Source organism: Rhagoletis zephyria, unplaced genomic scaffold (genome assembly GCF_001687245.7).
Source record: "Rhagoletis zephyria isolate East Lansing unplaced genomic scaffold, Rhagoletis_zephyria_1.1 Rzeph_scaffold_01283, whole genome shotgun sequence".
NCBI lineage: Eukaryota > Metazoa > Arthropoda > Insecta > Diptera > Tephritidae > Rhagoletis > Rhagoletis zephyria.
The window spans coordinates 26,120-42,216 of record NW_016158367.1 but is presented as its reverse complement, the minus strand read 5'-3'; the positions used below and the strand labels follow the sequence as shown (position 1 = coordinate 42,216).

Here is a 16,097-nt window from a genome sequence, read left to right as displayed (position 1 = left end):
TTGCAGAACCTCCCCCGCCACACCGCTGGTATTCCAATTCGATAACGCACTCATCGAAGACATACCTGGCAAACTGCAATCAAATACGCTAACAGTCGATAATCTTACCGTCGATTGGCTGCGATCGCGCCTAATTGACTTGGAACTCGCAGTGAAGGATTGCCAGGAGAAACAGCTAAAGATGATCGAGCAAGCGAATGGTGGTTCACCTATAGCGAATGGCAGCATAACGCGTAACGGTAGCACCGCTAGCAATGGCATCCAATCCCCGAAGGATAGTCAAAAGTAGGCGAGCATGTTTTTTTTTTGTAACTATAATAGTAAATAATTAGTGATTTACTTTTTAATCTTTTCTCCTAAAAATACTAAATAGTAGGCAATCAAAGGACCTCGGTTCACTGCGTTGTCAGGAAAAACAAAAACAAAAGTTGGTGGATATGATTAAGTGTGCTTTAAATGAGATTGGCTGCGAAGAGTTGCCATCTGGCTGTGATGATCATTTGGAACAAAATTTCATAGAAAATAGTTTTAATAACGATCAACAGGTGAGTAGATATTATTTGTAAGCTTACTTAATATTGCAATATCACACACAAGTCAGGTGAAGGGGCTGAAGAGTTAGTACATACATACATACATAGTGTTCAGGTTAAGGATATCTACATAGTATTAAGTACATATACTGCTATTGGTGGTAGGAGTGATTTTGTGCCTTTCGACTGTTACGAATATATGTACACTTAAAAAGCACATGGTGTTTTGGAAAGCATTAATAAATAGTCACAGTGAGAGATTTTGGGTAAAAGATGTATCGAAAAGTGAAGGGGCTTTTTTGGGATGTCGGTAATATTTGCTGGGTTGCGTTAGTTCGAACGCTATTGTGAGGTTTATTTATTTACATGTTTTCTTGTACAAATTTATTACTTGTGATTTTCCGAAGTAAAAATTCGGGCATGAATATTTGGATTTGGTCTAAAATCTTAGATCCGGTAAAGTTGAAAAGAGAAAACCACTAAATGGATTATATCATGTATTTTGATGAAGGGCTTCACCACAACGTCATGAAAAATTTCGAAAAAAATTTAAAAATAGTATTTTCATTATCATCATAGAAGTTGAGAAGTGGGACATAAAATACTTGAAATGTTTTCAGTTGCGTAACGCCTTCACAAACAACTAGTTATGTAACTAAGCCTTGTCATAACACTAAATTGAAAATAAATCCATGATCCTAAAATTGTATTTTTACGGAATGTACTTTCGAACTAAACAGCAGACTGTGTGTGTGAACACCAAAAAACGGTAGTCCAATTAAAAAGGCTAATTGTAATTTCTGTCTGAACTTAATATTAAGCAATAGAAGAAATATTTGAAACCAGACTTAAGACATACTGGAGCTTGCAGGAGTTGCGTTGACCAGGTCCGTAGAAAAGGCCATCCGTATAGAGAATATGGATTTCAACTGTAAGCAAGCAACGGTGTGGCATGGAGGGGAGGCTATACCGTTATAACATTTGAGGATATTTTTGCACTAACAGTAAGAGATTAATTTCCACAGGCGCTAGAGCACATTTATCTATTTTTAATTTTTTAAGCTAAAAAAGTTAGAAATACGAAATCTGAGGATATGTTAGTCTTTAATATGTATTTTTTCAAACACAAATATTGTAAATTCTCAAGGATGTTCAAGGATAAAAGATGCAAAGAACACTCTCCATACTTATGCGTACTCTCTTTTATCTAATATCCATATTTTTATTCTACCTTTCACTAAATGTTTTATTAATTTACTGAATAAATAATATCTTTTGAAATTTCAAAGTCCTTTAAAAAAGATTTTAACGTTTCGTTTAACTAGTTTCGCCAGTATATTGTTTTTTTTTCTGTGTAAAATTTGCTGTCGCATGGTGGTATACATACGAGTACACGTGTATATAGCTATGCCATGCAGAGAATTGTGGCTCCAAGCACTTCCAGGATATGAAGATGCCATTCGATTCTGTATTAGCGACACCAAATTAGAATACAGAGTAGGTGGAGGCGATTACTCGCAAAAATTGGTAATATAACTGTATTTCCGTCTATCTAGCAGGGGTTTCACCACACATTTTTATACAAATATGAAAAATAAATAATTCAAAGATTTTATTTTTTATTTCTCCAAATCTCCATAACAAGGTTGAGTACTCTACCCCAAATATTTAAAGGGCTATGCAATATGAAAGTTTCAGCTGGTATGGAAAGTGCCACGCCCCTTTTCCAAAAACACCCATTTTTCCCCATGAGTATGAATTTGATTTCACATACATATCGTAGTAGTCTCAGAATTCACAGCTCAGGCCTAAATTAATAGCTTCTTCGAGACAACCATTAGTTGATTACTTCATGAACTCGCATGAGGTGCACTTTTTTGCAACCGAGCTACAAAAGAACGCTCGCTTAAATGATGAAATACGTGACTTATATTTTAAAAAAGTATATTTTTTACGCAAATACCTAGCATAGTTACCCATTTAAATTGGTTTTTGTATATATATACCGTTAAACTAATCAAATGTTTCTTGCCAGCTACCAACAGGGTTGCTTATGTAGCTAATAAGAAATTTTACCCGTGCGGAGCGTTCTTTTGTCGCTCGCTTACAAAAAAATTCAGCTATAGCAGGAAACTTTGGCAGGGAATACTTACTTTTCGATACATCTTATAAAACACATGAGCACATTTTTAGAGACAACATTTGAATACTTAGAACAAAAATAAATAGAAAATCGAAGTTCTGAATACACTACATCTTTACTCTGGAAGTTGTACGCTTATGTTTATTTTTTTACTTAATCAACTTTCTTTCTTCCCTTTTACACTATTATTCACTTAACAATTTTTTTTTTAAACTACCAAAAACATCATTGCAATACAATCGAAAATTTTGCAAAACAAATCCAACCAAAACAAATGCAAAACCCATAAATCATACAACAATCTCTGAATAGCAGAACTCTGCGGCATCCACCAATTCCACTGGCGTAAGTATTATGAATGAACTGCGACGTCGAGGTGGCGTACTCACACTTTTGCGCGGTAGACCTTTCAAACGCAAATCCACACCGCAGCCGACCACACCCACCGCAAATCGTACGCGCACGCAACGTTTCAATAAGCTGCAGCCGCGCTCACAAAGTCTCGGATCGTTGTCGGTAAATACTAGTCCCGCGAAATACGAGCCCATTACTAACCCTTTGCGCATGGCCACCAGCCTCGAAGCTAACACCAGCTATGGTCTGCATGACATAGATCCCGATTCAATAATTATATTTGATCGGCGCGCCGCTACTGCTAAAATGTTTCCCAAGTTGCGTCGCACGCAGCTTTCAATGTTGTGTTTGAATGAAGAGGAAGCGCCTACCGCTTTTGTTATATCCATTGATACTAACCCGAACGACGAAATGCACGACGAGTTGAGCGCTCATAAAACCAACAACAATAATATATATGCAGATTTATTAGGGGGTTGCGAGTCGTTGGGGGGTGACTGCGACAGTGTTAGGAGCGGCGAATTGGCGTTGCGACGTCAAGAAAATGTGAAGATCGAAATAAATCGGGAGGACAGCACAAGGCTTACGATAGATCGGGCGCTTCAGTTGCGGCAAGATGTTGTGGAAAAAAGTGGATTGGAAGCTGTCTTGGAAAATAACAACAGTCCTAAGACAGCGCCGACTTCAGCTACTGCGCACACGCTTGAAACGGTGAAGAACTCAATCGATGCACATTTGGACAAGATCGACGAATTGAATCGCACATTGGATGATCGCATGAAGCGCCACTTACCACAAAATGCTGTGACGCGGCCGCCGCTAAATGTCGACGCTATTGAGGCTGCCGAACCAACAGCAGTTACAGTACGCACGAAAACTGCCGAGGAACAAGAGGCGGCACACTGGTCCTCGAAACGCACGTCCAGTTCGAGCTCAGATTGTCGTCCTTGTGGAGGGCGCAAGGAAAAGGATAGTGACGGTAATGGCAATAACAAGAAACGCTCTGTTTCGTTCTCGCAAAAATCCATAAACGCGCTCATGACGAACCTGAAAGAGTTCACCAAAAAGAATGCACAACCAAAAGTGCCGAAGCCAACTATAACTTTGGTCGAGTACAAAGAGAACAGCGATCAGTTTGAGCTGATCGATCCGGAGCTCGGCAAAGCGACGCAGAGTAATGGTCGTGGAAATGATCCGTCCATAACGGTCGATGCGATTACACAAGGCACACAGGGCACAGTTAGTTCAGACACGAAGCCAAAGAGTAACGGCAATGCAAACAAAGAAAAAGGTCCAAGTAACAATAATAACAACCACAACGACTCAACAGACAATACAAATACGAGTACAACAATGCCAGCGCCAGTAATGCACGTCGATGCAACGAATCCGTCCAAAAACGAACCGCTTGGCATGTCCGCCAAGCTGCGACTCAAAGTGCCAAAGCTACAGAAAAAGTCTAAAGCCCTGCGTCAAACATTCCGCGCCAAGCTACTATATTTCCAAGTCAAACGCGATAAAGTATGTAAGCAGTGCACTAAGCGCCGGCGCGTGCATCCATCAAAGAACGTATTCGATTTCAGCAAAGACTTTAGTTTTAAAAAAGAAGAAACAAACACGGAGAGCTGTGATGCGGTCAGTGAAGAATTCTGCACTTGTCCGCCTGAGAAAATTTCGAATAAGAACGCGTTCATCGAACCAATGCATTTCGATTCGATGAGTTCAGCCGATGCTGAAGATGAAGGCAGCGGTGGTGAAGATCAGCTCAGCTTAAAGGAGCATTGTTACAGCGTGCCCAGCTTGGCGATGAGTGTGAGTAGTAGTGTAGTAAATGCGGCAGTAGTTCGTTCACTGGTCGCCAGTACAGTTGAACCAAAGTGCAAGCGCATACAAATAAATAAATAGACGAAAATAAAACCACAGAATGCGTAAATGCATATTTATGTATAAAATAAATAAAAATTGCAACCATTACAGCATTTATACTCGCAAGTATTGCACATACATAGAAGTAGCTGTACGTATGTAGGTAGCTGTGTATTGGCAAGAGCGTAGCTTAGAAATTTTGATTAATATTCTTTGGCAAATCTTGATTTGGACTACATATGTATATACATACGTACGTATTTTGCACCAACATCACCTACGCACTAAAGTCGCACCAACGACCGCATTTTCGAAATGTACAGCAATTAGCGTATTCGCTTGACTGGGCCTCTTATTTATTTTGTTTAATAGTTTTCCTTTTCTTATTGTCGTACATATGTATGTATAGTTGAGTTTTTGTTTATATATGTTTGTATTTGAATACTTATTATTACTAAAAAAAGTTAAAATTTACCGAATTAGCGGGTGCAAACTTGCTGCATGGTAAACTCTTGTAAATAATTTCACCTATTAAATATAAGAAACGGGAATATGTATTTGTTTTATCCTGAGTTTACAATTTTTTATTGCTACACTTGGAAAAAATATATGTATATTGTTTATTATCTATATACAGTGGGTGTCAAAAATAAGTACACCCTGACGTTGTGACGTTTTTATTTACATATTTGTAATTTTCATACCAAATTTTTCTAATTTTCTTGTAAAAAATATAGTTCAATCAACAGCAAAATCCACTACAAAACAGCGTACTCAAAATTATTGGAATTGAAAAATTGTCTTTTTCTGAGTTCTGTATAAAATACAAAAAAGCTTATTCTTATGGGTGTTTCTGTTGAATGAAATATACTTGTATAAAAAAAATGAAAAAAAAATTTGTATGGAAAATATAAATAAATAAAATCGTCAAAACGTCTACGGTATACTTATTTTTAACGCTCACTGTATGTACTCGTTTGTACGTGTTAGACTGTGTCAAATAAAATGACATTTTTTTTTTTCTTTCGGTCCCATGTGGAAATTTCGTTATCGGCCTCTAAAAATCTTAATTTTTCAGTTAGCGCTAGCAAAAATACAAATTTTCAATTCAAAAATTTTCAAAAATTTGTTGCCGCTACTTTTTTATAAATAATTAAGTATAACAAAAAAAAACTTTTTTTTGTTAGACGAGGTCAGTTATTTTCTTCCATACAAAGTATACTCGATGAATTTATAAATTTTTTTTGTGACCGACAACGAAATTTGTACGTGGGGCTGAAAGAAAAAATGTCCTTTTACATATTTATAACATAATAGATTTTATTTTAAGATTTATTTATAAAAAAAAGACAATTTTAATCAAATACAATTTTAACTCTACATGTCTAATTTTTTATATTATCTACTAGAGTACTAAAAACGGTAATATTTATATACATACATACATAGTTAATTACCATCCACCCTATGTTGAAGCAATACCTCACACATAAACTTTCAAATGCGGAACAGAAAAACAAGAAAGGCTCCAATGTATCATACTTTTCACCCACTCCAATGACAAAACTCAACAGCAGACTATTCTATTTACTACTGCGCCTAATACTATGTCGCAAATTTTATTTTAAGCGCTCTAATGGTGACAACTGTCATTGCTGTTGCCAGTGGTGGGAAAAGGCTAATCAGATCTTAACGCACCCGCAGCCCTCAATGCCTCCCAGTCATTGCAGGCATTGGTCGAAAATAGTATAGGGACCTATCCATATTCGAAATAATGTCGACTCTAAAGATAGTTGCAGCTTTTTTAACAGTTATTACATTGAAAATTATGTCAAAAAGCTGCAACTAATTTTAGCGTAGACTTTATTTTGACTAGTGATGCGCTGAGTCGATACTTTTAAGTATTGATCGATACTCGGTACCGATTTCAAAATTATCCAATATAAAACCAAAACAAAATGGCTATCTTACTTTAAAATGTCTAGTTTTGGATTTGTACGATTGTCGTACTCACCGATTCATTTTTTTTAAAGTTTGTTTAAAAAATAATTTTTCTGTTTAAACATTTTAAGCAAGGAATGAAACCGATTCAAAATAACGTTCCGGTTTGGGTTTCGGTTTTGCCAAGTGTTTCGGTTTCGGTTTTGGTTTCGTTCTTCAAAATTTATTTCGGTTTTGGTTTCGGTTTCGTTCCGGTTTCGGTTTTTCACAGAAATTTTGTTGATATTATTTAAATCACAATGTCTTAAACGTTGAGGAAAGAAAATCGAAAATTACAGTTCACTGATAATATCAACACTAGGTCTTTCCCTAACAATCCGGACCGGATTTGGTAATTAGAGACTAAGAGAAATATTTTCTTTCAAAAATGGAACAAAGTTCAGAAGTACGGAAACGCAAAAACCCACATTTCGTGCCCACAAATCGAGAAACAGCTGATTCGCGTTGTTCTTGTTTTTGTCACTTATACCATGTTCTGACCGACATCGGAAACATGTTTTCGTTGCTAAAACTTTTTTTTCGATTATTTATCGAAGTGGAAGTCATATTTTATCATCTTTAATACGCCATTTCGGATTTATTGTTAATTGCCTGGCCAAAGCAAAATAAGAATGAAAGTTAAAGGTTGTAAATGAAAAGAAAATGAAGGAAAAATGTTTTGGTTGTCGGTCAGAACATGGTATTAAATGCAAACACTTGGAAATTGAATTTTGGTTTCACAAATTTGATTTTAAGTACATAGATTGAAAATACATCGACAGGCCATTCACTTTTCCTTAAAAGCACCAAGTAAATGCAGGCAACATGTAAATACAATACAGCTGATATGCACTTTGACACTTTATCCATTTTTACTCGGAGAAAATTTCGGGCTATTTCGGGCAGGAAGAAGAATACACTTACGATCGAATACGCTCGAATTTTCGCTCTCTATTAACCATTTTGTTGAGTACAGGCATGATTTCTGGGCTATTTTGGGCACACGCGGGATCTCGCATTGCGTACGGGAAAGAAACTACTTAAATATAATTAATCGATTATCGATTCACAACAACAAAGTCATCAGCAGATTTTTGCGAAAAGTTACCTTGCCATACTTATTTACTACTTAACAAGAATTTTAACAAAATGTTGCTGATTTTGGTTAAATAAATCATTTATTTCAAAGAAATTTTTATTTATTAATTTTGTAAATTTCTGGAAACCGATTGAAACCTGTGATTGAAATGGTTTCGGTATCGTTCCTTTTCAGGTCAAGATAACGGTTACGGTTTCGGTTTCGGTTTTGAAAAACGAAACGGTTTTAAACGGTTACAGTTACGGTTTGGGTTTCGGTTTCATTCCTTGATTTTAAGTCCCTATCATAGAAACACCGAAAATAACTTTTTTTTTACTAAAAAGTGTTAACTTGAAACTACTGTGCATCGAAATCCTCTTAGGAGTTAGCCATGGCTTATGGATATTTTTTAATATTCTTTCGTATTAACCATATCATTGTAATTTAATGTCGTTTTAACAAATAATCCTGAATCCTTGCTTCGCGAATATATCTATTGATTTTTTTGAGTGTTTCATTTGGACAGCCGCACGGTGTAATGAGTGTTGCTAAGTATAAACGCCTTCAGGTCACGAAGCTGTGCTACCCTGAGTGCATTATCGCATCTCCACCTGTTTCATTTACATGTGTGTATATATAGGCAAGTATATAATAAAGCCGGTACATTTCACTTCTGGTTGTTTGCAGCAAATCAAGCAAATCGAATTTTGGATGCGTTCCAACACTGACTCGCCAACCACCAGCCACTTTATATACAAATCGAAGAGCAAATGAAATCTCTTCACTGAGAAACAATTTGTTTCGCGGTTGAACTAAAATTAGCGCATTCAGTGTATTAAACAAATAGTTAAACAAAACAAACTAAATTATTTCGCTCTTAGAATATACGTATTTGACGACTGAAATAAAACTGGCTTATTGTGTTCGTTGAACAAAAAATATTAACAAAACATTTATTTCTCATTGAAAAAAAATTAGACGGAATAGCATCACCGGCCGCTGGGGCTAGACAAAAAAAAATATATATATTTCAAGCAAGCAGAGAGCGAATTTATGCCGCGTTACCATTTTCATCTCTTTAACTGGGCCAATGCTCTCCGAACGTATGCAAATTCAAGTGTGCCATCCTTAGATATGTAGTAGCGGGAATTTCGTATTTAAATTGCGTACATACATATATGTGTAGTATGTACATATGTACTTATTTCTATACATACATACCTACAAAGTTTCTGAAATTTTTTCATCTAAATATTGTTGAATATCTACCGCATTCAGTTGTTCCGTTTTAGTCAATCGGTGACCAAAAATATACCCGCCGCATTTCGTGCCAACCGCTGCAAAAATTAATACGAGATAACTTTAAAATTTGTATAACAAAAACTGTTGCACTTCGGCATTATTAATTTTGCCTTATTTTCACTAAAAATATCTACAAAGTACGCCACGCGTGTTAAATTGGAAACAACGGTAAATTATAAATTTCGAAAACGGAGGGAATTCTACAGCATTTCAACTTCTTCAAAATGAGTTCTTCGGGTTTGAGTAGTCGTAGCTCTTCACAACTACTCACAACGTCACCGACACAAATCGCCGGACCACCAGTGCCGCCTGGGCGAAAGAAACGGCCCAAATCGTTTATGCTAGTAAGGTTCATAACTGTTTTACTTAGTTGCGGACAAACTCAATTTTGAATAAGAGTTTAAGTTTTAATTTTTATAAATACATAATACATTGAAATAAATGCATACGTATGTGTGTATGTATGTATAGATATATAAAAAAAAACTGGTAGCGAGTCGTCACTAGAGTCAGTAGAAAATTAGTTCCATCTTTGGGCCCCTCATAAATCGCTTGTTCACAAACGAAGGCGAAAATATGATGAGTGGGGGTCACCCGCAAGAAGAAATGAGTTTTTACTTAAATTGTCAAGTCCAAGCGGAATATCATCGACGCTTGGGAGGAAATGAAAACTCTTTACCCAAAACTTTACGGACTTTCAAAATAATACTGCCATTAAGTTGGTACTTCGGTGCTTGCTAAATGCCTTTTTTCAAAAGCTGGCGCTACAGCCACCGAGAAACGCAACTGCTTAACAAAAAAATGCAAAATTTGGTTTTTTCCAAACTGCGTTAAATAATAAATAATTATCGCCGCTAAAACTGCTCGTTTTATTTTATTTAGGCCTAATTAACAAGAGAATTAGAAATTTTTTATGGAAAAGTGTTTTTGTGAATATTCACTGTAAAAAAGTGTCTTAATAATTGCAATTAATTGCAAATATATTTTTTTGGCTTGTGATTGTGTGTGGTTTGGTATGATTAATTAATTAGTAATTAAATTTTTTTGTCACCTCTAATCTTCACACATACCTAAATAATTTTATGCTTTTTAAATAACGTTCGGGAGAGTTGCCGGAATATTCGGTGAATACGGTATAGAAAATACACCGCATAGGTACTCCAATTCAAATACAAACCAATTTCAGTTATATTCGCCTGCATTCTTCTCGGTAATCTTCCATAGACTAAACGCTTCTCCGTGGAAGATTTCCATATAAACTGGAATGGTAAATATTATCCGACATTTCGGTTTAATTCGTTTTTCGTTTGGTAAGCTAAAGTACAACATATAGAAGATTTCAGTAAAATCGGAGTATATTTACTACATTTTATCGCAGTTTATTTGGCAATCTGGCACCGTGCGGCGTTTGAAGTAATCAAAGCTTTTCGCACAATACAGTTTAATCATTATTCTCTCAAATTATTCAAACAAAGCCAAGTTATAAATATTCGGATATTATTTAATATAACCGGAAGTGAAAATGTCACTTCTAATATCGAAAAAGTTAGATAAAAATTTTCGTGGATCGAAGTACAACGCATGCATGTGTATGTGCATTAAGGTGGTTCAAAATAAGTAAAGTCGAAATTTAAATGCGCTCACCCCATAGGATTGTTCTATATCGAAAAAATGTACCCCTATTTTTTATTTTGAATTCAAAAAGTGTCTAGAGGTCGCGCAAAGCGCTCAGACTTTTCCGTGTATTTTATTTGGGAAAAAAACACTTTTCGTAGAAATGGTATGAAAATTTTGTAAATCAATATTTTTCGATCAAAAAACTCTGGTTCTCTTCAGGAGACTTCCAATAACAATATTCATTTTTTAAAACTAAAGATTTTTTGTTTATCACCCCATTGCATTTTCTGGCATTTTCTGGGGGTTTTGGCGGACCTATAAAATATAGTTACTTAAACAAAAAAAATGGTTAAATAAATAATTGGGTATTATTATTGGGAATCTCTTGAAGAGAAACAGATTTTTTCGATCGAAAAATATTGATTGATTGAAAGTGGATTTTTCCGCTACCTCTAAATAATTTTTGGTTTCAAAATAAAAAATAGGGGTATATTGTTTCGGTATAGAACAGTCCTAGGGGGGGAGAGCATAAAAATTCCGACCTTACTCTTTCACATGCATTTTTGGATCACCCTAGTGTACATGTGTATGTATTCCTTTTACGTAGCCGCTTACTTAAAAATAGTCTTTGATACGTATTTGCGTCCAACGTTTTGGCTAATGAAATCCTCCATGCAATATTTACTTACATACTATGTATGTGTGTGTGTGCTTGTTATTTTGATTTTGTTTTTATCTGCTGTAATAAAAAAAAAAATCAAGGCCAAACACTTCTAAATTTAGATTAAAATATGTTCATAGATTTGTTGGCGTCACATTTTAGTTTCGGGTACTAAATTTCAACAGTGACGAAAAAATGATACATTAATTTCTAAAATTTGATATAGTAGTCGTTCTAAAAAGTCTTTTTCCCACTAAAATAACAATTTTTATGAAACGTGTTTGATCGCAATTGAACAAAAGCTCTCATTATATTGCAGTAGCTTAAACCTTAATCCAAGTGCAAAGTGGCTGAAGATTAGGCTCTGCACTAACATGGAATTTTTTTATTGTCATCTGGTTTTAGTGGAATTTTCCTATAACCGTTTGTGTTTGCACAAAACCCTAAAATGGGATAAAAAAAAATAAAGTTTTATGTCAGGGCAGACCCCTGTGGATTGAAAAAAGTGTGTACCTTGAGGCGCATGAAACATTTTATATAAACTACAGACAACCTGGTTGTCTATGAAACTTCCAGATCGATATACGTAAATAGCTGTGATTAGCCGATGTGTACCCATATTAGAAGTTGGTTTACTCTGAGTACCAGGTAACTCGGGAGTACCTTGTAATGACACATCCAACCATTTGGTTTGAAAGGGCTCAGACCAGGTATTTCTCGGTCTCCAACCAATTATTGCGCACCCGCCTTCGGCTATCGAAGCCACCTTCAAAAATGTGCTGAATGTTTTACTCGGCATTGACTGGGCGGCCATTTTCTCTCCTTTCCTTGAAGAGGAGGTCTTAAGGAATGTCTGTAAATGTAATTTATCTTGAAAATTGCTCTCTAAAGTTGGAGCGGGCGGGAACGATGGGTTAATCAAATTAGTAATAACATGGTTTATCAAATTATTTACATAATTATATGTTTTTAGTTTAAACAATAGAAATACACTGTAAATAACCGTAAACGTATTATATTTATTAAAAAAATATCTGATTAAAATCCTCAATGTAATTTCGTAAGACACAAATAAAAAGCAAATTTTTCAATTTATGTTTTCAACTGATGAAACTAAGAAAATATATGTATTTATGTATTATTATAACTGTGCGAATGTATTATAAAAAGATAATGTCTTAAGTGGGTTTTGTGTAACATTATTATTTAAATGCCAATTCTAAACACATATTAATATACAACTGTAAATATGTATGTAAATCAAATGCTTTAGAAATTTTTTTTCGCACACGTCTTGCTAAAAATTTAAGCTTTGCTAGCTATTTTTTGCAGTGTAAGTTGTGTTTTTCATTGTTTTCTCTCTCTCTGTGAGCATGTACACACAATTTACCATTTTATTTATATGCTTTAGTAACGCTACAACGCTAAACTCTCCCTAACTTCATTGCTAACTGCCTCTCTTAAACCCTTCATTTTCATTCCATAGATGTCCCTCTCTACCAACCGTCCACTCTATGAAGAAGAATGGTTTCATGGCGTATTGCCACGCGAAGAAGTCGTACGTCTGCTCAATAACGATGGTGATTTTTTGGTGCGTGAAACCATACGCAACGAAGAGAGTCAAATTGTGCTGAGCGTTTGCTGGAATGGTCATAAACATTTCATTGTGCAAACCTCCACAGATGGTCACTTCCGCTTTGAAGGTCCGCCATTCCCCAGCATTCAAGAGCTCATCATGCATCAGTATCAATCCGAATTGCCGGTGACGGTAAAATCGGGTGCCATTTTAAAACGTGCCATCTGCCGCGAACGTTGGGAGTTGAGCAATGATGATGTTGTGTTACTAGAGAAAATTGGCAGAGTGAGTAGACAAGGCTATACGTGCAATTGGTGATTTCATTCGATTTAAATTGCAGGGCAATTTTGGCGATGTTTATAAGGCAAAGTTGAAATCAACCAAACAGGATGTCGCCGTAAAAACCTGCCGCATGACATTACCCGACGAGCAGAAACGCAAATTCCTGCAGGAGGGACGAATTCTAAAGCAATATGATCATCCAAACATTGTTAAATTGATTGGAATTTGTGTGCAAAAGCAGCCCATTATGATCGTTATGGAACTCGTGCCGGGTAAGTAAAGAATTAGACAGGCGCATTCGTTTGCAATTATGTACACCAAATCCATTTGATACATAATAGCAGAATATAAGTTTTTATTTTCAATTCCGTATAGCTATGTAGCCCGTTTTAGGGATGCAAGCTAAAAAAATACAACGATGTTTTTTCCATTTGATGCATCGAAATATCGTATAAAAACGTCGATATTTTCGATGCATCGAAAGATAATATAAACATTTTTTTTTTTTCAATTAAAAATATACAACAAGAAAATGAGAGTTTTGATTTGAGATAAAAATTAAAAAAAAAAAAAAAACATTTCAAGAAATTCTTGCCGTTTGAGCAAAAGCACACATAACGTTGCAGTACTGATGTATTCAGTACTTCTGGATGAGGACCCAAGCCGAAATCAGGCAGAGGTTTTTAACAAAACGAAAGATCAAAGCCCGAATTGAAAAAAGCGAAAATTACAAACTCAAATTTTGCTTTGAAATAAGCATACATCACTACATTACTTGACTATGTTTATAAACTATGTGAAACAATTTTGGAATTTGCTATTTAAAATCTGCGCAAATTTCCGAAGGGTTTTAGAGTTTCAATATCATATCAATTAATATAATTTTGTAGAAGATGGTTTGGCAATAAACGTTTCTGCTAATAAATTAGCAATTTATTAGTGCAATTAACTAATATATTTTGCAAAATATTAATATAATGTATATTCTAACAGTGTTTAAATGGCGAAATTTCCACACATTTAGAATAGTTACTAGAGCGAAGAGTTTGGAACTATACAAAATAATTTTAATAAGTACAGTGTACCCATTGCACACAAAAGTCGATGCATCGAAAAAAAATACATCGATATATCTCTATATATATCGGAAGATCCAAAACATCGGTTTTATTAAATGCATCGAATAGCAAACGTCGATGTTTCCGATGCATCGAAATTTTTTCTGCATCCCTAGCCCATTTATCTAGAATTCCCGTTTCGGGATTTCTCCTGGAATTTCCTGGCAAATCTGATTTCTTTCAAAACAAATTCACAGCTCACATCTTTTTTACCGCGATTATTCTCAATCTATCTGTCTGGTTCTTCTTGTTTTTATCAAATATACCTTCAGTCACTCTCGTAGCGATTCCAGAGCCGCTCTTAAACAAGTTCTCATAGGGAGCCGAGAGCAAGGCCAACTTTCGTAGTTTACTTATCCAAACGTAGTAATTCAGATTGATATTAACTCAAATTATTTTTAGGCGGTTCATTGCTGAATTATTTGCGTAAGAATTCAAACGCTTTGACGGCACGTCAACAAATGGGAATGTGCCGCGATGCTGCGGCGGGTAAGTTGAAAATGCATACATATATACTTGGATATATATTTTGGAAAAAATTATCTAAAATTGATTGCTTTTTTGTGATTTATCAATTTAAAGGCATGCGTTACCTGGAATCCAAAAACTGCATACATCGAGATCTTGCTGCGCGCAATTGTCTGGTCGATTTTGAAAATCAAGTAAAGATTTCCGATTTTGGAATGTCGCGTGAAGAGGAAGAGTATATAGGTAAGTTAAAAGAAAAATCTATAAAATTATCATAAGGCTAAAAATCTTTAAACCTCTATTACGAACGTTTGATTTGATAAAAACGAAAAAAAATTAAAAAAAAATGTTACGTATTTTACAGTTTCCGATGGCATGAAACAGATACCGGTTAAATGGACTGCGCCGGAGGCCTTGAACTTTGGCAAATATACTTCATTGTGTGATGTTTGGTCTTATGGTATTTTAATGTGGGAAATTTTCTCTAAAGGCGATACACCCTACTCAGGCATGAGTAATTCGCGAGCACGGGAACGAATCGATGCTGGTGAGTACAACAACGTAATGCTATCGTTTTAAAGTACTCGCAGTTAAACGAAATAAATATGTATGTGCATATTTAAATGTAACCCATGAATAATGATAGATAATTTGTATGTTTTTACCTACATATTTCGGTAGCACTCTGTGGACTAAAAATACGTTATCCGGCAAAATTTTACAAGAGAGCCCTTCATAGGCAATTTTTCACGTAGAACTTAAACCCATGATAAAAACATAGTAAGGTAAAACCGTTCTCTCAATTCGTCGGCCATGATTTTTTTTTTTTGAAGTTTGCCAACATTTTAAAATCATATAAAATTGAGAGTAAGAAAAGGAATTCTTCAAAGTTGTTTTTGTTTGAGACAGAAAATGAGAATGTGTGTGTGAGTTTGTGTGTAAAATTTTAAAATTAAATTGCTTTCAAACGTCAAGAATTTGAAAAATTCCTCTCAGCGGTTCCACCTTCCAATTTTTTTATCATGCTTAAACCTGCATTTTTTTATAGATAGCTTTATTACTATAATTAAATAATAAAGAAGCAGAGGGTTTTTTTTTAGTAAAATTACCAGAAAGCTT

General features: G+C 35.2%; 1 protein-coding gene across 5 annotated transcripts in view; it reads left to right on the top strand.

The window, feature by feature from the left end:
• Positions 1 to 16,097, top strand: part of FER (tyrosine-protein kinase Fer) — a 109,655-nt gene that overhangs the window by 90,950 nt on the left and 2,608 nt on the right. For 2 of the 5 annotated variants that reach the window (XM_017616816.1, XM_017616815.1), the window contains 8 exons: positions 7 to 285; positions 374 to 545; positions 2,992 to 4,842; positions 13,021 to 13,395; positions 13,451 to 13,664; positions 14,913 to 14,999; positions 15,093 to 15,221; positions 15,343 to 15,525. In XM_017616816.1, coding sequence (XP_017472305.1) covers positions 7 to 285; positions 374 to 545; positions 2,992 to 4,842; positions 13,021 to 13,395; positions 13,451 to 13,664; positions 14,913 to 14,999; positions 15,093 to 15,221; positions 15,343 to 15,525 — 3,290 coding nt within the window. The remainder of the gene's footprint in view (positions 1 to 6; positions 286 to 373; positions 546 to 2,991; positions 4,843 to 13,020; positions 13,396 to 13,450; positions 13,665 to 14,912; positions 15,000 to 15,092; positions 15,222 to 15,342; positions 15,526 to 16,097) is intronic. The other 3 variants (XM_017616817.1, XM_017616818.1, XM_017616819.1) reach the window with 3 other exon arrangements.